Here is a 25,698-nt window from a genome sequence, read left to right as displayed (position 1 = left end):
GTTCAGTTTTCATCAAATAAGTTTGGGAAGTTATATCCAAAATTTTGACTATTCCTTCCCTCCCTTGGATCCGTGAATGAAAGACTTGCCAGGTCTGGTTGATGTGTCATGAGATAGCAATGTCTCCGTGTATGAGTGTTGTTAGTTCGAATTTCTGCATTTAGCACATGTCAGAGTGCATTTTGATTCCAATTCTCTCTCATCTTTAGAATCTTATATCTCTACAATAATGATTCTTTCACCACTTGATCAGGCTGGCAGACAGTCAGGACTGTTTCCAGATTCTACTGATTCTGTTCATCACAAGTCATTGGGAGAAACAAGAAACGTGATCCACCTGGAAAAAAACGGCCACTAATTCCAATTAGCACCTCGTTCTGTTTTAAAGCTGGGCATTTTCGGATTAGGGAAATCCATGGATAAGTATTCACATTCCATCATAAAATGCTCAGCTTGTTACTTATTTATTGTACAGTGTTACTGTTGAGATCCCACGTCTTATGCTACTATTATATCTCCAATGATAAAAGATAATTATGTGACAAGCTTATCTGTGATAATTGAATTCAGGATGCAAAGAGAAGCTTTCTTTAAATATCGCAGAAACTGAAAACTCAGCTGTTTGTTTTTCAATGGAGACACAAGAGACTGCAGATGCACGAGCTAAAAGCAGGCTGATGGAAGAACACAATGGGTCCGGCAGCATCTGTGGAGAGAAATGGACAAATGGCATTTTGGGGATCAGTCTGAACAAGGATCCCAACCTGACCTGCTAATTTTCTCCTGCAGTTTGTTTTTGGTTTATTCAATCTTGCTTTTCGGTTTAGTGGTTGAGGACCTTTCTGTTGAAGGTCTTTGATCTGAAACACGCACACAGTTTCTGTTTCTGTCTGAATTGCTGAATTGTCTATTTTAAAATCATATTTCTAGACTCTATCTAAAAAACACATTTCCTTTTCCAATAACTGACCGTTTTATATGTTGGTTGCAGCTCTAGTTTACGTTAATATGCTGGGGAAATTATGCACTTTCTGAATTGTGCATCAAGCTATAGTTACAAGTTATACTTTAACATCAAGTATCTCCTGCATTCCTTGCCCCCTCTCCCCCTCACCCTAGTCACCCTATTAGTTCCACAATTCACATCCATGTATCCCTGACATTAGCATATCTTCCCCAGCCAACAATGAGCTATTGTGGACTCTACCCTTCTACCCTCACCCGCTAACAGGGTCATCTGTTGTTGGCCCTGTTTTGTTCTGGCCTTCTCTATATTTCACTCTGGAAAAAAAAAATATTGAAGAGCACAACAAAATTGCTTAATGCAAATTTTAACAATGCAATTTTAACAATGCAATAATACATGAATAACGTACACGGATACAATGAAAAGAACGTTGAATGTCAATATTCTAACAAGAAAATTACATGCATGATATTTTACAATTCAAAAAGCAGTCAGATGAAAGCTTAATAAATTAATAGAAACATGTTCAGTTTTAATATTGAATGCTTTGAAAATAAATTCCTGTCAGTGTTGAATGAACCATATCATTTGCTACCATTTGTTATCTTGATGTTTCTAAAAAGAGAAGAGCAAAAAAATGTCCAGGTAAAGAGTCTGTATTGCTTATATGGTCATCTTTAAATGGATGAATTCTATAAAATATCACTGATCATATGGACTTGTGGACATGATAGAGGAATAAAACATATTGTAGGGAATGTGCTTTTGTGACAAATAAATGTTGTTTTTTCTGACAGTAGTTATCAAACTCCATGTTACTCTGGCAACACATTTACAGACATTACATTAGACAGTTAATAAGGATATATTCCTTCTACTTCTTCTGTCGTGGGGTAAACTGATTCCCCACCCCCACCTCCTCCTCCACAATCTTTGCACATCCTCGATCCTTTCCATTCGTCACTTTAATTTCATGTTTCATGCATTTTGTGTTATATGACTGTTGGCAGATCAATTTCCCTCCCGGGATAAATAAAGTTCTATCGTATTGTATCGTATTCCATACTCTGAGGAGAGGCAATACTGCTTTCTCATTGCTGATTTTGGAGAAAGTTGCCAAGAAAATCTAATGATCTTCATGTTGCATGCAACTCCTTTTCCATGCTAGCTGCTGATGTGCAACCCTTCCAATAGTCAAAATGGCAAAGTTTTGGGTGAATTGGCCATATTGGACAATTATATCTGTTATATTATATCCTAAAAATCTGCATTCCCCAGAAAACACCTCCAATACATGACAATACGTTCTATATTCTTTGATCACACGTTTATAGTTGAAAATAAATTCTGTTTCTGAGGACAGGTTTATCCATCTTTTTGAAACTAAAATTGAATGACGTAAAGCTGCATTTTCTACAGCATTTTTATAAAGCGAATTGGTTGGAGAGGATACAAAGTGCAGAAACTTTTATGGTGCTCAACTTGGAAGGGAGTATGGTACTTCCATTTACTAAGTTGAAGCAATTGAAGGAAAGAATTACAAGCCATTAAATGTGTACTTATATGTGTACTTATGTGCCCATTAGAAGAAGGATTGTGCTTGTGTCAGACAGAGTGGCTATATTGTGAGCTCAGTAAAACAAACCAGTGCCTGTAAGCAAATGGGGAATTCAGTCTGTTTTCAACTTAAACTCAACGCAGAGCTGTCCCCCACAGGTGGAAATACTTAAAATGTAATAAAGAAGTTGCTCTATCAAATTGTACAGAAGGTGATGGAAGGATAAATGACATGAGAACAAAGCACTGCTTGGCCTAAGGTCAGCCTGCAAATGAAGAAAAGCCTTGTTCAATCACTGTTGCTGAACCATTTTATAAATGAAATAATTAGGGACCATATCCCATCACACCAATTGTCAATGCAGAAAAAATAGATAAGGAATTAAGGCCAATCCTCGCATAAAGGGCAATTTGCAGAATCTAATGTGCATTTCTCAAGAGAGGCAAACAATAGATGTGGCTGACAAAACTTTATTAGATTAACTAAATAAGGAGGGAGTTGAAGGAATGAGAAAAGCTTGATGTTTAAATGGGTTGGGGAGTGCTTCATCTCCCTTTTAAAATCAAAATGAGTCAGCATTTGGTCAATTTAAAAAAAAAAGTAAAATGCAGTGTAGTCATTTCAATGAATCTGGGAGCTTTAGCCATATGGATTATTTGCACACATTATTTTCAAATAATGCATTGGAGGTGATTGTGTAGCTGTAATTGAAAAGAATGAACTGCCATAAAACAAATAAGCTTACTTGTGAACACAGTAATGATCTGATGATGAAGATTTTTTTTTTAATTGAATTACACCAGGAAGACATGATAGGGAGAAAAACAAATGATAACATTCTAGCTAAGACATACATATATTATATTTATATTATATCATTACTCTTGAGGTAAAACAATTAGTTTTTTGACATGATTTGTGAAAATACTTTGGGAGAAAATACTATGTGTGAATCCAAAATGGCTTCTATGTTTCTCTCGATCACAGTTGTAGAACTTCAGAACTGTAGAGAGACCACTGTTTCAAAACTGTATGTACATCATTCAAACTTCATAGCAGAGGAGGTCTGCAAAGCTCTTGCCTACAAACTGTTATTGAGGGTGGACCAATTGAAAAATACAATATTGAGATTTTTTTACACCAGGACTTTCCTGATAATGGAGCAATGCCAAATAGATTTGGAGCAGAACAAGTGACTTGTTCTACATATGGACTACCAAGCAGTCAGTGACACATCGGGAATTTCCTCCTTTATGATGTAAGACACGGCCATTTAGCTCAATGAGCAGATTCCATTTCTCAAGCATTCTCATGTTCCCCAATTAATTTATCGCATTATTTTCTCTCTTCAAACATTTCCCCCACTTATTTTTCACTTTGTTTTCTCATCTCTCTACACTTTAGGTAACTTACAGTAGCTAAAGTGCCAATTGAGTCTTGTCTTTGAGATGTGGGAGGAAGTTTATGTGGACGTACAGAACCAGGGGCCAGCATCGAAACTATGATGCCATTGTTATGCCCCATGTTACTATGTCATCGATGCATGATACCAGTAGTTTCTCTTCACATGAAGATTCCATGTTTTCTTCAGCTTCATTACCGTTACTGCTTAAAACTAGTTGCAGCAGAAAGTAATGATCCATCTATTGACAAGTATGACAAGTCACTAATACTAGTAAACTAAATTTAAATAAAAATGTAAAGAGAACGCTGACACTGAGGCATGTATGGACTTATTTGTGGAGGTTAACTGTAACTACTTGCAACTTTGTGTTCATTAATAACTTTGCAAACTAAGCATAATGAAAAATGCTTCCATGCTATTAGCACCAGGAAATTGATTCAAGCAACTTATGTTTACCAATATGCTATGATTCTGAAAAAAAAGTTGCTCTTATGGAAAATAAGATATTTTGTTGTCATAGGCTGTGGCACACCTTAATTCAACATCTTGATTTGGTGTATTCTAATCCTTATTGTTTATTTCTGTCGTCACAACTGTAGACTTCATTAACAATAAAACCATTGGATTTCATGAATTGTTTTACTAATATCAAAAATCAATTTCTCACTGCATTGTACTTGGGTGTAATTTGGACTCTGTTTAGCCACAGCAATGCGCATTGCACATTTTTTGTCAATTTCAGATACTTCACATGCTGAGGAAGTAGATGTTTTTATGTTCACGAGATTGATCCCTGGGATGTCGGGACTGTCATGAGGAAAGATTGAAAAGACTATTGTTAATTTTCTCTCTCATGGAGTTGACCTGAGACATGTATCCACTTTCTTATATTTTCGTTTTGATGGTGATATTTCTTTGCACCTATTTCAGCCAAATAGGTACGGATTCCACAAACACCACAAAACGTGCTGCTTTCAACAGATTCCATGTCTCTTGAAAGAGAATTCACTCGCAGATTTATAGAACCACCCTATTCAAGTACACAGTGCGCTCAAGAACCAACAAATGTCACCGATGTTTTGTGCAGACGGGATGCCATGCTTTCAATGAACATTCTAAATACCTTCGGCCTAACAAAAATCACCTAATTACAGTAACTCAGACGTTAAAAACGGTAAACGTGCTCAACAATCATATAGCCGGGCAGTCACCCACCGCAACAAAAAAAAGCAGAGACGGCAGAACAGAATCAGAAAAAAGAAATAGAGAGGCGCCCCGTGTCATTCAAATTCAAAGTGGAGTAACACCAAAACGCAAAGTGAGGACCGGAAGGAAGGCCCGCGAGAAACAAAGTAGCTCTCATCGAAAAGAGACAAGAAAAAGAAAATGAGGAAAAGCGCAAGGCATACAAAAGGAAATGAAAAAATCAGTGGCATCACACTTAAAGAATCACGGATCGCGACGTACAGACCATAAGGGAGCCTCACCTCTTGTGAAAAACAGATAGGTAACTTGTTAGGTCGCCTCATGCTGGATGAAAATGTGTCACGAGGTCCGAATTTGACGTGGGGGGAGGGGAATAGCAGTCGAAAGGGCGGATACATGACCTAACCGTGATTTCTGGTGCAGATACACGAATAAATGGTTGGAGTTTGGTAGGAAAAGACCGATGTGGTTTACCAGAGCAAGATAGACAATGGTTTTCCATGCTCGCTGGGCTTGTTGGCGTAAGCGTAGGCGTTGCAGGTGGGGCGATAATGTGGGGGAGGGTGGAACCTCAGAGGGAAAAGACGGGTGGTCGCGTGTAGGGGAGGGGGGCCTGGCTATAAGGCAAACCACGCAAACCAAAACCGAACCCAAACGAGGTAAGAAAACTGGCCCAGCACCCCCGCGTAACACGAACCCCCCAGTGCATCCGCGTTCACTGGTACAACCCAGATAGCCTGGGGATAGGGCAGCAGTGGTGTCTGGGAGCCAAAGTACGGCACGGTGGGGTATATGGGAGTGAGAAAAGATGGACCGGCGTTCCAGACAACTATGGGTAACTGAGGGGGTGCCCGAGGTAAGATAAAAACAAAGGGGAATGTGGAAAAAGACAGCGGGCCCCGACAGCCACGGGCAAGAGCACAAGTCCGCCGCCACCCATCAGCCCAAACGGAACGCAGCCGCAGGGCGCGAGAATAGGCGAGTAACCTGCCCAGAGAATGACATCACGTCCACGCCATCACGAGAAAAGCCGCGGAGGGCAAAAGAGCGCGGGAGCACGAAAAAACAACAAGGAAAGCGCGCAGGCGCCGGAAGCCCCCAAACGAAAAGGCACGGAAAACGACGGAAGAGGCGAAGGGGAAACAGACGAGGAAAGTGACTAGGGGGAATGATGCCCGGGTCCCAAGACGCGAGAAGCCTCAGCAGGCGGGCACGGCCCGGCCCCAACACACGATGCAGGACGGAGACGACGGACAGGGCAGACAAGAGAAAAGAAGAAACCAAAGACCCGGGGATGGAACGTAACGCCGATGGCAACTATGGCAGCCTCCAAGCAAGAATGTTCACTGTACAGAAAATTCGCGAGAAAACGAAGGGGTTGTCACGAGAGGTAAGCGGGATTACTGTACAACGCGCGCGGAACGTTTGGTCCCTGGCCAGCCGCAACCTTACACTGTGTATGTTGGCCAAGGGCAGTTAGTGCTCATAACGGTTTCATTGAGAAGCTTGTGAAATAGCTTGTGGACGGTAAGCGAGGTACGCGGAGGGTGAATCTGATGCCATTGCCCTTTCGTACGTACGTAGGTTTCAAGAAAACGGCAAGCTCCAGGGGAAATCGTCGAGAGGGACGATCAAAGTTGCCGATAACCACGTCATGACATGCAGATTTCGAAGGACATATTGGCAAAGCAGTTCGAAACCCACGGTCTAAGTTAACGTGCGACCCAAAACGTTCCACAGTGTTCCTTCGCTCCCACAGATATGCGGTGGCCGCGCTCTCAGGACGCACCACACTATAATAACAAAAACCCCTTCACAGATTATGTGTGCGGCTCAGTGAGTCGCGCAGCTAACAGTTTCGCCAACAACAAAACGCACAAAGCCAGACAACAAAACACCATCGTACCAGGCACACAGCCGAAACCAAAGACCAACACCAGCCACGTATCACAGACACAACGCCACTCCCCACCAAAGAAAGAAGGCCGACAATAAAGCGGAGCTCGAGACATTAGGCCATCGGCAAAAGTCTTCACTTTTGCTAGTTATCTTCCGTTTTCCCTCAGTGTGCATGTCTGCGGACTCTTGGCAACCGTACACCTCATGCCAAATCTCAGTCCTCACTATCCTGATTTTTCCAAAGCCCAAATTAACCCCACTAAAATCATCCACTAAACTACGCATAATACACCGACCTTCCAATTTCAAAACCACATGACATCCCATCTCCTAAATTGATGACAAATACAATTTTAGAATGAACTCTAACAATTCATTATGAATCCCCATTTGAGTGCAATATCGAGGCTACATTCTTACTATTTTCTCATATTTATAAGCATCCAACCCCCTCAAGGACCCCCCCCGATCACAGTACCCATCTTCAGTCCTCTGACTTATTCTCATGATTTTGAATGTGCTGTTTCCAAATGGCCTGATCCCATAATTCCCTTGCCATTGTCCCGATTATTGCTTCTCCTCTTAGGCTGGGCTGTTCCAGTACTGCTCCTCCATGCCACCTGACTAACATGAGGAACCGCCAGGAATTCTTAAACCAAACATCCATGTCTCAACTCAATCCTTGCTTCACTGTGGGTCCATTCCGGACTCTAGTCATGGGGGCACGTGCTTGCTGTGAAATAAGGTTGAATTTCTCTGATAGACTGGACACATGGTAGGTGGGATAAGATCATAAGATATAGTACAAATAGGCCATTTGGCCCATCTGGTCTGCTCTGCCATTCGGTCATGGCTGATCTATTTTTCCCTCTCAACCCCCTTTGCCTTTCATGCTTACTTTCAGTGATTGATGAACAAGGACACCCAGATCTCTTTGTACTTCCTCTTTTCCCAACTTGACACCAATCAGATAATAAATCTGCCTTCCTGTTTTTGCCACCAAAGTGGATAACCTCACATTTATCCACATTAAACTGTGTCTGCCATGCATCCGCCCACTCAATCAACCTGTCCAAGTTATCTGCATTCTCATAACATCCTCCTCCCACACTCCAAAGACATACAGGCTTGTAGGCTGATTGGCTTGGTACAATTGTAAAATTGTCGCTAGTGTGTGTAGGATAGTGTTAGTGTGCGGGGATTGTTGGTCGGCGCGGATTTGGTGGGCCTGTTTCCAAGCTGTATCTCTAAACTAAATGAAACAGAAGACCATTATGTGAACACCATGTGGAATACTCTAAATCGGAAGTAGTGCAGGTGAATCATGGCTTCAGAATATTTAAGACCCTGGCTGGTAGGAAGGGAAGAGGTAAAAGGAGAGGTGTTACACTTTTCATGATTCTTTGAGACAGTGCCATATGACATGGTGTGGTAGGTGGTGTTGAAGGTGCAAGAGAAGGAACAATCCTGATGAATTGCTGAAAGGGAAAGGAAGAAGAATACAGGTTCAGATTCAACTTTAATTGTCATTGTCAGTGTACAGTACAGAGACAACGAAATGCAGTTAGCATCTCCCTGGAGAGCGACATAGAATATGATTTCAATAAATAAATCTATTTACATGCATACAGTCATAGTGTTTTTCCTGTGGGAGGAGTGTCCGGGGGGTGGGGTTGATTGGCAGTCACCGAGGTACATTGTTGAGTAGTGTGACAGCCGCAGGGAAGAAGCTGTCCTGGACCTGCTGGTCCGGCAAAGGAGAGACCTGTAGCGCCTCCCGGATGTTAGGAGGGTAAACAGTCCATGGTTGGGGTGAGAGCAGTTCTTGGCGATGCTGAGCGCCCTTCGCAGACAACGCTTGCTTTGGACAGACTCAATGGAGGGGAGCGAGGAACCGGTGATGCGTTGGGCAATTTTCACCACCCTCTGCAATGCCTTCCGGTCGGAGACAGAGCAGTTGCCATACCATACTGTGATGCAGTTGGTAAGGATGCTCTCGATGGTGCAGCGGTAGAAGTTCACCAGAATCTGAGGAGACAGATGGACCTTCTTCAGTCTCCTCAGGAAGAAGAGACGCTGGTGAGCCTTCTTGACCAGAATTGAGGTATTGTGGGTCCAGGAGAGGTCATCGGAGATGTTGACCCCCAGGAACCTGAAGCTGGAAACACGTTCCACCTCTGTCCCGTGGATGTGGATGGGGGTGTGCGTGCCACCCCTAGACTTCCTGAAGTCTACAATGAGTTCCTTGGTCTTCTTGGAGTTAAGGGCCAGGTTGTTGTCAGCGCACCATGCTGCTAGGAGCTGGACCTCCTCCCTATAGGTCGACTCATCGTTGTTGCTGATGAGGCCAATCACCATTGTATCATCTGCATACTTGATGATGGTGTTAGTACCATGTACAGGTGTGCAGTCATAGGTGAAGAGGGAGTAGAGGAGGGGGCTCAGCATACAGCCCTGTGGAACGCCGGTGTTCAGGGTGAGGGTTGAAGAGGTGTGCTTGTCTAACCTAACAGACTGGGGTCTGTTGGTTAGAAAGTCCAGTATCCAGTTGCAGAGGGAGGGGTCGATGCCCAGGTTACCGAGTTTGGTGATCAGTTTAGAGGGTATAATGGTGTTGAATGCTGAGCTGTAATCAATGAACAGCATTCTTACGTAAGTGTCTCTGTTGTCGAGATAGGAGAGGGCGGAGTGAAGTGCCGTTGAGATGGCATCCTCCGTACTCCTGTTCTTGCGGTAGGCAAACTGATAGGGATCCAATGTGGGGGGTAGGCAGCCTTTGAGGTGTGCCAGGACCAGCCTCTCGAAGCACTTGGTGATGATGGGAGTAAGTGCAACTGGGCGGAAGTCATTGAGGCTTGCCGCAGTGGAGTGTTTTGGCACCGGCACGATGGAGGTGGTTTTAAGGCACGTGGGGACAACTGCTTGGGCAAGTGACTGGTTGAAGATGTCAGTCCAGACGTCTGTCAGCTGCGCAGCACAGGCCCTGAGGACACGCCTGAGGATGCCGTCAGGGCCAGCAGCCTTACATGCATTAGTCCTACTCAGTGCCACAAACACGTCGTAAGGGGTGAGTGTGAGGGGTTGGTGATCGGCAGGGCGCACAGCCTTGATGGCTGTCTCTAGATTGTCCCTGTCGAAGCGGCCATAGAAGTGGTTAAGCTCCTCAAGGAAGGAGGCATCGCTGGATGTGGGGGTGATGTTGGTGGGTCTATAGTCCGTGATGGCCTGGATGCCTTGCCACATGCGTCGGGGGTCGGAGTTGTTGTTGAAGTGCTCCTCAATCCTGAGCTTATGGCAGTGCTTGGCCTTCCTGATGCCCCTCTTCAGGTTAGCCCTGGATGAACTGTAGGCTCGAGCATCGCCTGACCTGAAAGCGGTGTCCCGTGCTTTCAGCAGTAGCCTGACCTCGCTGTTCATCCATGGCTTCTGATTCGGGAATATGGTCACCCGTTTGAGGGAGGTGACACTATTGATGGTGGAGTTTATAAAGTCCAGAACAGAGGATGTGTAGGAATCAATGTCCGTGTGGGAGTCAAGGGTGGCCTGGGCTGCAAACGCCTTCCAGTCAGTGTTTAAGAGGGAACTGCAGATGCTGGAGAATCGAAGGTTACACAGAAAAGCTGGAGAAACTCAGCGGGTGCAGCAGCATCTATGGAGCGAAGGAAATAGGCAACGTTTCGGGCCGAAACCCTTCTTCAGACTGATCGGGGGTGGGGGTGGGTGGGGACAAGAAAGGGAAAAGGAGGAGTAGCCAGAAGGCTGGAGGGTGGGAGGAGACAGCAGGGGAGCTGAGGAAGGGGAGGAGACAGCAAGGACTAACAGAATTGGGAGAATTCGATGTTCATGCCCCCGGGGTGCAGACTCCCCAAACGGAATATGAGGTGCTGTTCCTCCAATTTCCGGTGCTGCTCGCTGTGGCCATGGAGGAGACCCAGGACAGAGAGGTCGGAGGCGGAGTGGGAGGGGGAGTTGAAGTGCTGAGCCACCGGGAGGTCAGCTTGGTTATTGCGGACCGGCGGCGGAGGTGTTCGGCGAAACGATCGCCCAACCTCCGCTTGGTCTCACCGATATAGATCTGCTGACATCTAGAGCAGCGGACGCAATAGATGAGGTTGGAAGAGATGCAGGTAAACCTCTGTCGCACCTGGAACGATTGATTCCAGTCAGTGTTGCCAAAGCACTGCTGAATATGTGTATTGTCAATGAATCTTGTGGCAGCTGGTGGAAATTATGAAGGATGATTGTGAACATTGAGTGCAGAGCCTTTTGGGGTGGAGGGTAAGAACCAGAGGAACTTTGCACTTCTCATGTCTGGTAGGAAAATGGGTGAGAGCAGTGATGCAGTCAATGACTCTGTCCACTGGACAGTAAACTTCAGTTAATGAAGAGGGATGACATTTCAGTGGCATCCATGCAGAATTCCTCATGTAGATGTGATGACTTTCCTTTGCCTGGGCCCATACCAGCAGACAGCAGTGCTGGAAATCTCAAAATCAAATCAAGGCTTTGTCACAATTACGGCATTGGAAGGATAATAAAGGAAGACATTGTCAGAGAACATCACCACCACCCATGTTTGAATTCACTCCAAAGGTTGTGGCTAGCTTTCATGTGGCCACACTAACTACCAATGCCTGACTCCAAAACTTGGATTTCAGTATATAAAAATAATTTTAGCCCCAGGACTTTATTTTATGCATCCTTCAGAGTAGTTCCTGAGGCTCAAACATTTTAAACCACTTCACAAACGTTCACAATCATCATCAAGCTGCCACATGGATGTTGGGATGTTTGCTGATAAATGAATAATGTTCCGGGGACATTTCAAACCCTTTAGATAAAATTATATGATTACATGCTGCAAGAATCAGTCAATGTGAAAGCTTGATTGAAAAGTGACAATCAACATTCACACTACATACGAGTCAGAGGACCACCTCTTTCAATATAAAAATCACTTTAGCAATTCCTTGTGATTTTCATTAGGATTGCCATCACTGATTTTCCCACCACCAACAACATACTGCAGATCACCAACAATGAAAGGTGTAACTAGACCTGTAGCTAGAGAACAAGCAATGAGAAACTCGCCCCAGTCTGAAGAAGGGTCTCGACCCGAAACGCCATTTATTGCTTTTCTCCAGAGATGCTGCCTGACACGCTGAGTTTCTCCAGCATTTTGCATCTATACTTGATAAAGAGTTGCTCTGAAGTTATAGCTGCAGTCCTCCTCTTGACTTGATTGCCGGTCTGATCTCTCCTGCCTTATCTTTCCTTCCTATCTATCCCCACCTTCCAAGTACCCTGTACATCATGTTCATAGATTTGAGAAGTAAAGGATCACAATAGAAAATACACCCCTAATTACTGTAGCATTATATGGTATGTTTTCTAATCATAAAATTATTATCAGGTAGTACTCACTTATGTTTGAGGTCAGACCATGATTAGTCTTCTAATCTTGCATGAAATATCACCATTTAAATATTTTTATCTAACCTAAATTAAATTACAGTGTATAACTGCCTCCAATCCTAACATCTATCATTGTAGATTGGAATGACCAGTACAGATAAATTGCCAGTCCTATACTGTACTGTATTATTACTATACTATATTACATGAACCCAAGCCTCAGCAATGGTGCTTCTTGTGGCCACTGTACGATACGATACGATACGATACAATAGAACTTTATTTATCCCTGCAGGGAAATTGGAGGGCTAATGAGGTGATCTGATCACACTGCAGAATTTTTGGATCCCTTCTATTTTATTCTCAACTGACGTGAACCCAAGCCTCAGCAAAGGTGCAGTTTTTGTAGATCGATGGCTGACTAGATTTGCACACTGGTGCTGGAGGCAATGCTAAATGAATTTGTTGAAATGCTTCAACTGATGTATTCAAGAGAGAGTTAGAAATAGCTCTTAGGGCTAACGGAATCAAGGGATATGGGGAGAAAGCAGGAACAGGATACTGATTTTGGATGATCACCCATGATATTTTGGCTCGATGGGCCGAATGGACCTATTTTCTATGTTTCAATGCCAGTGCAATTCACCAGTGGAATCCCTGTTACTTTGTCACAACACAGTATGTTGGAGAATTATGGAATAATGATCTAAGGACATATCAGTGAGGTCTTGTTCTGCAGAGTTGGTAGACACTGACAATTTAAAATAATATATTTCCTTCCTTTTGCTGGATTTTCAGCTAATATGTTCCTGCTGTTTCCTCATCCTCTTCTGCAAGTGGTCTTCTGCCTTGTGGCGAAGTGGCTGATATTTCCTGGCTGCGTTTACTTCTTCTCCACTCCCCATCTCCCTGGTCCCTGTCTAGCTCGCATTTATAATCTAATTTTCCACAATATGCAAACAGAATTTAATCACTTAAACCATGGATTAAAGCACATTCTCTGGAAGCAGTGAAATAATATCATCAACTACAGCTTGCCCACTGATTTTAAACATCTGGAAGGTAGACAAAAAATGCTGAAGAAACTCAGCGGGTGAGGCAGCATCTATGGAGAGAAGGAATAGGCAATGCTTCGGGTCCCGACCCGAAACGTCACCTATTCCTTCTTTCAATAGATGCTGCCTCACCCGTGGAGTTTCTTCAGCATTTTTTGTCTATCTTCGATTTTTCCAGCATCTGCAGTTCTTTCTTAAACATCTGGAAGTGATTTTGTTGCCAAGCTGTTGCGAACCTTATTTTGTTATCAAACTCGTTCCTTTGTAGATTTTCTGTAGTTACGCAGAACTATTTTAAATTTGTTTCCACAAAAAAAATTGATAATTGCTAAGTATTAAATATTCAGAAAGTTGTCATTAATTACATGCTGTTAAGGAAGTATTTGGATAATTTTTATTTCTCGGAAGTGAGGGGCATTCAAAAAACTACAGATTTGGTTTAGTGGAACAAGAGCATCAACACAAGGGACCATACACTGGACTTTGATGAGACAGTGTAGGAGGCCAATGATGGACTCATCTGAGTGGGAGGGGAATGAGAAATTAAACAGGCAAGTGACTGGAGGCTCAGCATCACACTGGTGGACTGAATGGAAATGTTCTGCAAAGCATCAGCTAATCTGCACTTGGTTTCTCTGATGATTGTAAACTCTGCATGCAGTACACTGGATTGTAAGAAGTGCAGGTGAAACAGCACTTCATCTGCAAATATTGTTTGGGTCTTAGGATAAGGAGAAGGGACAAATGAGATGGGCAGGTATTGAAGATAGACACAAAATACTGGAGTAACTAACTCAGTGGGACAGGCAGCATCTCTGGAGAGTAGGAATGGGTGAGACCCTTCTTCAGACCCTACTTCAGGTACTGAAGTTATATATGAATATGTCATAAAAAGGACAATAATTGGTGGAGAAGGAGGAACAAGTTGTGAAGGGAAGGTGTGAAAGTTAAAATTGGAAAGGAAGGCGTGCCTGGTGGTGGAATCTTGTTGTAGAGGCAGAAATTAGGGAGGATAATCCATTGAATGTGGAAACTAGTGGCGTATAATGTGAGAAAGGATCTGAATTAAGATTTATGACGTGCTAATTTTGGCACCCTTTGTTTGGTCACTCCAAATCCTCAGGTTCTTGATTATTCATTGAGTGGTCAGTACCAAGTTTTGAAAAACAGACAAAGACCTTTGATTTTTGGAAAATATTTTTCATATGATTGCAGAACTGAATTCCAATAAGATTAAAGAAAGTAATTATGCCATTTGTTAATCATTTGAGACCACTTGTAAAAATATTCGACAAAGATTGCTGCCCAAACTATTATAGTTGAGCAGCTGTTCTTTAAGAATAGAAACCGCTGTAGAAATTTCATTATGTTTTGGTCCCATGTGACTCTTTCCAGAGGCGGTGAAACAGAGACAAGTTGGGTGGTTCAAGCACTTCAGATGAAATTGATGCTCCAGTAAAAATATTCCCAGTGTTAGAAAATACAAGTACTTTAGCAGATTAAAGAAAAGTATATCTAAAAAGAGCATCTTGTCCAACATTAGCACATCTAAAGATTAGTGACGGAATATATATTTCTCTTTTAACATGTTATTGTTAGATTTATGAAGTTTTCATAATACTTTGATGAAAAAAATGTTTTGGATGAAAAACATGTTTTCATCTTGACTGCAAAAAAAACATACAGGGGTTTCAATCAACATCTCACACTGGAAATGGATGTTTAGCAGTCAAATGGCATTTAACCTTTGTAGTGGAAAGTGATGCCCCAGTGAAATGATCAGAAGACCCAGCACTGTTGAGCAGATGAAACCGATGAGAGATTGTTCATGCTAAATATTGGTGGAACTTAATCCAGGAGCATCTTGAGTAAGGCCATTTTGTTCAGATCTAGGCAGTTAGTTTTATACTTTAACTAGACTAAGTGCAGACCCGTTGAGTCTGCTCCCCCAATGTACCCGGTCCCTACCCGTAGCCCTGGTCCTCCAACTCAAGCCGTTCCCAAACATAAGATTCCAGCACTCCCCTGCCTCCCTCAGCAGTGGGCTTTAAAAAAAAATTACAATTGCACTTGCCCTGCTTGTTGCAATAGCAATTCGCCCTCCCCCTCCTGTGAGGTGAAAAGTTCAGAATGTTCCTGTGTCGCAACATTGTATCTAAGTGTGTTGGAAATTGGCAGGAATTAATTTAACAGTAAAAATCTTGTAAAAGTTGGCATTTTTAAAGCTTTAATCGAGAATAACGTGAAATATAGGATTAAATCTTCAGTGAAGCTGATCACTACTAGCCGAGCCATTGTGATGTAATCAGTTGAAGCTGGTCATTTTAAATTCAAAGTCTTTTGACTTTCTAAAACTTGAATCAGTAATAAGTCCAGAAATAAAGCATAAAATGTTCAGTGAAGGTGTCTCTGCCTAGAGGGGAAAAATGTGAAGCAGAATATATTAAAATCTTGTGAAAGTTTGCATTTTTAAAGCTTTAATCATGAATAACGTCAAATATAGGATGAAATCTTCAGTGAAGCTGATCACTGCTACCCAAGCCATTATGACATCATCGGTTGAAGCTGGTTGTTTTAAATTCGAAGGCTTTTTGAAAACTTTTAATCAGTAATGAGTCGCGAATAAGTCAAGAAATAAAGCATAAAATGTTCAGTGAAGGTGATCTCTGCCTCGAGGGGAAAAATGTCAATCAGAATATCTAAAAATGTAATCGTTACCGCGTTATGTTTTTGCGAAGATGGAAAGACAACCACATATACACACATATGCACATCTACACATGTACAAGATCAGACTTTGAATAAGTATATGATATGATCATGCTTATATCACCTAAACTGAATACTGACTGAGAACCAAAACATACATGAAAACTTGAACTATCATCAACGGAAATGCCGTGTTAAGGAGAGTTGCATCTGGTTTTAGGAATTTTGTGCACTTTCTGATAACCTTATATAATGTGATTAGCTGGCAATTAATACCACTCCAGTTTGATCTATCAATATCTCAGGGGCTCAGAATAATTACCCATTGTATTCTGCATGTCAATTAATTTAATAAATGATTGTAACCTTACTTCATGTGAAAGATTCAGCTTTTATTTTGTCTTTCCTTCCAGCATTTGGCGTGGACCCAATGTCAACTGTACGGACACCTCTGGTTACACAGCCTTACATCATGCTGCTTTGAATGGACACAAGTAAGTATTGGGAATGCACTTTTTAAAAAGACACTAATATACAGTAAACCCTCATTATTATGGACCTCTATATAACGGATTTTGGTTATAGCGCACGGACCTTCACCGCCACCCCCGGCTACCGATGCCACCAGTAGGCCTGCACAGCCTTCCCGGCCACTTTCAGGCTTGATCTACCAATCTTCACCACCCCCCCCTCCCCCCCGGCTACCGACACCACCCATAGCCTATGCGCTTCCCCCGCCACTTTCAGGCTAGATCTACCGATCTTCACCACGAGGCTGGGCTGCCGCGGCCGGTTTGCACTGCCTCCCCAGCCATTTTCAGGCCAGGCTGCTGCCGCCACCCCTGACCCGCACCGCCAGTCCGGCTAGTTCCAGGCCGGACGTACTGACCTTCACCGCCAAGCTGGGTTGCCAGTGCCGGCTTGCACCTCCCCCCTGGGTGCCTCCAGGTCAGAGCTACTGCCACCAGCCCCGGCCCCCACAGCTCCCTCGGCCGCTTTCAGGCCGCGCCTGCCACCGCCACCGCCACCACCCACCCTCACCTGCAATCCACCGGCCCACTGGCCGTGGCCAATGGCTCCACTGAAGCTCGTTAATCCCCCGGCTGCCAGCAGGCTGGGGCCGTCAACTCCAGGCCCAATTCCAGACTAAGAATTTGGAAAAGGGTCTTAACCCAAAATGTTAACTCTTCACATTCTCAAAAGATGCTGCCTGGCCTTCAGAGTAACTCCAGAACTTTGTGCCCTTTTGTGTAATAACTAACGTCTGCAGTTCTTTGTTTCTACCACTTATACAATGATTCTCTAATACTCTGTAATCCCAAACTCGGTTATAGCAGACAGTCGGCAATAATGGACACCAACCTGCCCCCTCTCCCCATCCCGTCTGGTCCATTATAACAAGGATGTAAACGATCATTCTTATGATTTTTCTCCTCTTAAAATAATAGCCGGGCTTCCACCACAGTCTTGCGGACTGTAGAGTACATACATCACAATACAGAGAATATATATCTTTTCTAGGCCAGCATGCATGTCAGGAGTGTTTAATTGTCATATGTACCGTCAATGTACCTTGCAAAATCTTACTTGCAGCAGCATAACAGAACTGAAACCACAATACACATAGATAATATATTATAAATGAAAAAATAATAAATTATTAACCACAATACAAGTGCAACCCCCCGCCCCCAAAGTCCTTTATGGAACCAAAGACAGTCCATAGACATTTATAGCTGAGGATAGTGTTGTGCAGTGTTAAAGAGCCTGAGAAGAAGCTATTCTTGATCCTGGTGCTCATGGTTTTCAGACCCCATTGGTAATCTCCTTGATGGTTGGAATGAAATGAGAGTGTGGACAAAGCAAGTGCATTTATTGAGTCAATAACCAATCCCTAATGAAAAATGTGTATAAAAAATGAGTCATGCTATATGGAGACCAAGGAAGAAAGCAGAAAACCAGAGTGATGACATAGTCAAAATTAAAACAATTGTCGACACAAAATGCTGGAGAAGCAGCATCTCTGGAGAGAAGGAATGGGTGACATTTCAAGTCGAGACCATTCTTCAGACCTGCCTCTCCAGAAATGCTGCCTGTCTTGCTGAGTTAGTCCAGCATTTTGTGTCTATCTTTGGTTTAAACCAGCATCTGCATTTCTTCCTACACATTTAAAACAATGGTACCTGATTGGCTTGCAAACAGCGGTATACAAATTGCTCTTGGAAAGTGTCACTGGAACAGAACAAGATTTACTTAAAGTGAGTGGAAAGACTGAAACATTAAAATGATGGAACAAGTTTAAAGCCCATCACTAAGGGCAATGTAACAGGAATTATTTATTTATGAGTCCTTACCAACATTCCCCTTTAAAGATTTAAAATGAAATTTTTGCTTGCATGCTGTCTTATCTAAAAATGAGTTGCTCTCTGAGTGGCTTGACTTGGCTTAATCTTCCTGAAAACCATGGATATGCAATTGTAGATAATTATACTTTTATCATCTAGCCCCAGAATCCTGCGAAAATGAGATTTTTGGGACCAATGTCAATTTAACCCATCCATCTAATATATTGAACACATTTAAATTCAAATGTACTTCATTTGTGGGATAAATTTTTTTTTTATTATTCTTTGGAAAATCGGGTGGCCTATGAATGATTTGCGAGCCAATGATTCAAATTTAACGCTAAGATGTTAATTAAGAAAGCATTTCCAAATAAAGGTAGACAAAAGGCTGGAGAAACTCAGCGGGTGAGGCAGCATCTACGGAGCGAAGGAATGGGTGACGTTTCGGGTCGAGACCCTTCTTCTTGTACCTCCGATGACCATTAGCTTCAGTAAAATCAAAAATAAATGTTTTACTTAAGTTTGACTTGCGTTCTTTTTCGGTTTAGCTTCCAAATTAGTAACCAATTTTGGTTTCTTTTTGAAGGCTAATACAATACACTTTTTTAATTATTACACCAAAATATAACAGTCAGTGTAAGTAATCTTTTTAACCATAACCAACCTGGAAGTGTTGTTCAAAATGAAAACCCTCAATATTCTGCATTATAATGCCTTAGAACTCAGATGTTGGAGAGGAAGAAAGTGAGTGGATATCTATTATGCTGGCTTTCCAGCCTTTTACCACTGTCCTAATGTTTTCATAATTTTTCCAAGTGTAAGAGACCTAGCCACATGTCCACTGTAGATGCTGATAAATACAGCACAATCCATCCTTTGGTGTTAGATGTAAAGGATATCCAGAAATTCTGGAGCAGCAAGGGGACTTTCCAGTCAGTGCTCAGTTCCACCCGTCTCATCTGTTTATCGATAAACGGACAACCAGGGAGATTCTGCAGTGAGTAAGCCTGGAAGGGTGTCATTTGATTTTAGTTAATGCAGTAAATCTGCAACACATAGGTATCTTCATAAGTTTATGTTACCTGAGCAGAATTAGGTCATTCGGCCCGTTAAGTCTACTCCGCCATTCAATCATGGCTGATCTATCTCTCCCTCCTTCTCTTCTCCTGGCTTCTCCCCATAACGCCTGACACCCGTACTGAATGAACTCTTTATTTGCTTGAATATGTTATTCCATTCACTTCAGCTCAGATAACTAGTAGCAACATTATAAGTGGCTCTGGAGTTAAGGGCCTGTCCCACTTGGGCGACCTAATCCGCGAGTTCTGGCGAGTTTGCCCTTGACTCATACTCGCAGCATGGTCGACACGAGGTCGTAGGAGGTCTTCGTAACTCTCCTGCATGCTCGAGAGTGGTCTCCGCGTACTCGAGGCCTCAGCTAGGTCGCGGCTTTTTTTTCAATATGTTAAAAAAATGCCCACGAGTAATAAAAAGGTTGCCATGGAAATAAATTGACACTTTTTTTACTCGTAAGTTTAGTCGTAGTAGGTCGGCATGTTAGACGTAGGTAATCGAGGGTAGTGGAAGGTAGTAGAAGGTAGTCGTAGATAGTCTTCATCATAGTCGAAGGGAGGTCGAAGGAGATCGTCTTCACTCTCCACTATTCGATGTCCAATTTTCCCGAAGTTAGTCGTAGCTAGTCGAAGCTGGTCTTCAACATAGTCGAACGAGGTCTTCAACATGTCATTTTTTCAAACTTTTCTAAACTCGCCAATTAGGTCGTCCAAGTGGGACAGTCCCTTTAGTTGGTGCAAGATATTGGAAGGGTCAGGAGTTGCTGATAATGCTGGCCCCACTCATGTGAATTGTATTGGTAAAGGCACGCCATCTGCAGCAGCCAGCACAGTCATATACAAGTCAGCACAGCTGTATGCAAGTCAACACAATGTTTCATTTTATAGCAGGCCAGTGTCTCAGCAGGTTTGGATCTGGAACAGTAAACTAAAATTAATCTTTATTTTCGATATCTGGAGTACCCATGTAATCATCACAGAATATTCTGGCATTCCATGTTTCTGGGATGATTTATACTCCATAACAATGTGTCTGTATGGAGGCTGTCAAGAAGAAAGACATGTAGTTACAGTAAACCAATGTGAAAGTCAACTAAGCTGCAGAATACAATCAGCTGTGGCACAGCAACAGATCACAGAAGGATCTATTAGTGTGAAAAGCTGCTCACCGCACCTCAATCCTGTCTGCATCATCCTTGTATTCTGTATTAATCATCCTTTATCTGCATGCCTTGACTGTTCTATTCAATACCCAGAATTCCTATCGGCTGTTGAAGCATGGCGCCAAATTATGGTCCAGCTGAAATACAACTTAAAAAAATGATCCTGCATGTGAAAAACATGAAAGTTTACAGGTTTCTTTTGGTGTTTTCTATTTATATGTGACCCTGAACCGATGCTTCATATGTGTTCCACTTTGGGATGGTGGTACATCAGACAGCTGGGAGTTGAGATATATTTAATCTTGTGGCAATTGACATTATTTCTGAAATATTTCAATATATTTAACTATCTATGAATTATGTATCAGGCAGAGACTAAAACTGTCTCAATATCTGGATCATTTCTTTTTGATATAGAGATCGAGTTTGTGGCAAAGTTCTTCTATTTTCTTTGCAAATATTGGCAATCTCACACCAACGGCATTTGCAATCTGGTCAATTTAGCAAAAATAATTCTCAGGAAGTTCAATTACGCAGTGAATGACAAACTATTTCTGGGGAAAATAAACTTTGTCAACTGGCAAGTCTCAGCCATCCCATCATTAACCCTGATTTACTCTCCATACCCCAAATAGCTGTGTTGCTTTGATAGAGGGGACAACCAAAAATGATATTTAGTTGAGATGTCAAAAAATAGCAGCAATTTATTATACATTTAGGCAGTACTTGAAAGGGGCAGCAGTAGAGATGCTTCCTTACAGAGACCTGGGTTCGATACTGACTACGGGTGTTGTCTGTACGGAGTTTGTATGTTCTCCCTGTGATCGCGTGAGTTTTCTCAACCTGTTCCGATTTCCTCCCACACTCCAAAGATGTACATATTTGGTCAACTGGCATCCATAAATTGTAAATTGGCCTTAGTGTGTAGGATAATGTTAGTGTACAGCATGATGGTAATTCGGCACAGACTCGATGGGCCGAAGGGTGTGTTTCCATGCTATAAATATAAAGTCTAAAGTAAAGTTTCACCCAGCTATTCAGAGTTTAAGATAAGACCAGATATAAAGCTGCTCTCTAACAGGTTAATTATGATTTCACTGACAAAATGATACCCTGCCCTCATTTTTTCCTCTGATGCACATTCCAGCTACAAAAATACCAGTGGTGGAGGAATGAATATTTAATGGTGGAGAATGGGCTGTGAATCATTATTGAGTGTTGTTGGAGCTACAATCATCTGACAAGTGGAGAATATTGCATCTGAATCCTGGCTTATCGAAAGTGGCAAAACCTCATGTGTCAGCAGTTAAGACCCAGCCTTCGACCCACTCTTGTAGTCTTTATACTTGAGTAGCTGGTCCACATGGCTGATGTTCATCATCAAATACCATCCTGATGTAGGTCACGACTTGAAACATTGTCCATTCCTTTGCCTCCACAATCCCCACTCCCATTCCCCCCTCATAAAACCCCCCTTTCCTCATTCTCCCCACCCTTGAGCCCCAGCTGATTGTGCATATATCTCCCCCTTCCCCCGTCCCTACCCCTAGCTACACAATTCACACCTCGTCAATCTTCGACCTTCACAATTCGCAACACAAACTCTTTTGTCTCACACCTTATGAGTGTGTGTTCACCTCTGGCCTTTGTTCAACCATCTACCTATTACCCCCCCCCCCCCCCCCCCCCCCTCACTCGTGTTCATCTGTGACCTGCCATGCTTTGTCCTGTCCCTCTACCCTTCACCCTTCCAGCTTTCTTTCCCTCCATTACTGAAATCAGTCTGAAAAGGATCCCGACCTAAAATCGTCACCTATCCATATTCTCCAGGGATCTTGTCTGATCTGCTGAGTTACTCCAGCATTTTGTTTCTACATAGATACATAGACAATAGGTGCCATTTGGCCCTTCGAGCCAGCACCGCCATTCAATGTGATCATGGCTGATCATCCACAATCAGTACCCCATTCCTGCCTTCTCCCTATACCCCTTGATTTCGTAAACCAGCATCGGTATTTCTTTGTTTCGACCTTTGCCGCTTAGATGCTGCTTGACCTGATGAGGTTTTACAGCAGTTTGTCTTTTGCAGCAGATTGCAACATCCGCAGCCTCCATCAAATACCAGAGAAGTGATTTGATTTTTACCTTCTAAATATGAAAATGTGAATTTTATCAATATCAGCCACCAACCTTCTCAGCTGATCGGATGATTCGCTGCAGCCTCCGGATGTCGTGCTTGGTGAATGAGTGAGGACAGCCTCTACGATGGCAGTATAGAATTGGACCATCATTGCCTGTGGCAGATAGTCAAAAGTGCTGGAGAAACTCAGCGGGTGCAGCAGCATCTATGGAGTAAAGTAAATAGGCAACGTTTCAGACTGGAATTTTCCTGTGGCAGATTGTGTTTCCTCAGCTGCCGCAGGAAGTACATCCTTTGATGGGCCTTTTTGACTGTGGAGTCGATGGTGGTCCCCCCATTTCAGGTCCTTGGAGATGATGGTTCCAAGGAATTTAAAAATCTCCACAGATGTGACTGTAGTGCTGTTGATAGTGAGGGTGGGGGGAGCTCCCCTTCCCCAGTATTTAAAAATACTGTGGTGTTAAGAGGGACCTATTTTTCAGAGTAATTGTTATTTTTCAGAGTAATTTTAACATGAAAGTTCAGATATTCAAAATTGCTACGTTTTATATTTACAAACCAGACTCTGAATCTGCAGTATTATGCTCACCATAATAAAACCTCTCAGAGAAGCTGTCAAGGAAACAATTGTGAGGTTACATTGCTTAACAGATTTCTTAATCAATTTGTTAGCCTCCTCCAGTGCACTGTGTTCTCACCTTGCTTTCATTTCCTGGGAAGTTCCACAATTAAACTTATTAACCTATGTTAATATTGCTCTAATTGAGTGATTAACAGGATGAAATTGGCAATTTGCCCTTATGAGGAATTTACCAAGCCACAAATAAACAGTCATACACCACAGAAACAGCCCTTTGGCCTCACTTGCTATGCCCATCTAGTCCCATTTGCTGACATTTGACACATATTCCTCTAAACATTTGTAAATATAAACTTAAGAGAAGTCAGGGGCTAGGAGGTGGTGGATTGGTAATCTGCTATCATTTTCCACATGTGACAGGTAGTTGAACCAATGTCAGTATCCATTCTCAGGGCAATATCTTCAGTAATGAGGCCGTAATTATACTCAGTCAGCTTTGTGGACAACTCATATAATTCACATGGGGAATACAAGGAACTGCAGATGCTCGATTAAAAAAAACCCCACAAAGTACTGGAGTAACTCCGAGGGCCAGGCAGCATCTATGGAGAGCATGGACAGGTGATGTTTTGGGTTGGCACCCTTCTTCAGGCTGATTTCAGGCCCCCCTTTCCCAGCCCCACACGCACACAAAATCAGTCTTGACCCAAAGCATCACCTATCGATTTTTTCCAGATCCACTGTTCCTCTACCACTTTGAATCCTTTTTCATATCATTCACATGCCTGACACCAGAAACGGATGCTTTGCCAGTGGATAGCGGAAAATAATCAAGGTTTCTCTCAAAGCTTCCTGCATACAGTAACTCCTGGGAATTCTTGGTTCACAACCTCTACAAGTGAGGCAAGGGAACTTGGAATGGCACTGAGATACTTAAGGACATTTCCATAGGTAGACTAGTATAAAAGCGAGAAGGAGCACACCCACTCACATGTCTCTTGAGGTTTCACCTGCCCCCTTAAGGGTCTCGACCCAAATCACCACCCATTCCTTCTTTTCAGAGATGCTGCCTGTCCCGCTGAGTTACTTTAGCATTTTGTGTCTAACCCTTGTGGTAAAATGATCAGGTTCCATATTGGGTATATCAGTCTCCTCAGAATGTACAGAACTGGGGTGGAGGCGACTACTCCTCTGTCTCAAGGAACCACCCAAATAGAGGAGGAAGATTTCAACTTCCAACAGCATCCAAGTCTAAACGTAAATCCTTGCACAATTTAAAATTCAGTTCAGATCACTGCGTCGGTGCCACTGGGCTTCAACCTTAAGAAGAAATGCCTTGTACATGATTATAATAAAAATTGGTGCCATTGCCTGCTTATAAATGCTTTCATTACAGTAGCCTCAATCAGGTTTTAATTAGTGGAGTGGCAGCTCTCCAACAGATTCCAAGGCATGAAAATGCTGAGAATGTGCAAACTTCTGTAATGGTCCTATTTATTTGAAGTTGATCTATTTTTATTGATGAGCTTGACAATTCTTATTCCACGTTGCTTGTGTCTGCATTAAGCTTCATTGACAAAATGTATGTCAGCATTCTACATTTTATGTGGATTCCACAAAAACTCTTTTGGGAAAACAAAGTACAAAATCTGCCAATTTAAAAGATTCTGTGCAGTCTTTTTTTTTAAATCTCTATGGTAGCTACCATGGATATCAGGAACTATTTTTAAACTTGTTTCCATGTTGTGTAGAAACCTGTAGTGGGTCAAGAGAGAGAGATAGGAAAACAAAACTGCATCATGCTAGAAATAAAGACTGGTGATGTGTTTTGAAACTGGCATTGTCTCATACTTTGGAATCATTTGAGTTGTAACAAAACGTGTTTCCACTCAGTTTTCAACATGTGTTATGAAATCTAATTCCTTTTAACTGACTCCAAGTTAAGTGTGATCAAAGTTGAACACTTTTCTATTACAATACTTGCCAAAGTTAAATGTTCGGCTTTGTGAGGGGTTTTTAACTTTGTGATAAAATGTTAATAATTTCTTCTGAATATCATTGAAGACAGTAAATGATTTATTTTTTAAACTTTTCTCATGATGCTTTTTAAAATGTTGTGGATATTATTACATTATCGCCAATAGAACCTCACCAGGATGACTGAATTCTTGATAAGATTTCCT

General features: G+C 42.4%; 1 protein-coding gene across 9 annotated transcripts in view; it reads left to right on the top strand.

The window, feature by feature from the left end:
* The window catches only part of anks1b (ankyrin repeat and sterile alpha motif domain containing 1B), a 646,306-nt gene that overhangs the window by 166,408 nt on the left and 454,200 nt on the right, over positions 1-25,698 (top strand). For all 9 annotated transcript variants that reach the window (XM_055652964.1, XM_055652967.1, XM_055652963.1 and 6 more), the window contains one exon: positions 16,628-16,708. In XM_055652964.1, the coding sequence (XP_055508939.1) occupies positions 16,628-16,708 (81 nt within the window). The remainder of the gene's footprint in view (positions 1-16,627; positions 16,709-25,698) is intronic.

This window comes from Leucoraja erinacea, chromosome 22, assembly GCF_028641065.1.
Source record: "Leucoraja erinacea ecotype New England chromosome 22, Leri_hhj_1, whole genome shotgun sequence".
Taxonomy (NCBI): Eukaryota; Metazoa; Chordata; class Chondrichthyes; order Rajiformes; family Rajidae; genus Leucoraja; species Leucoraja erinaceus.
Note: the sequence above shows the minus strand (reverse complement) of the source record. Positions and strands in the feature narration are given on the sequence as shown.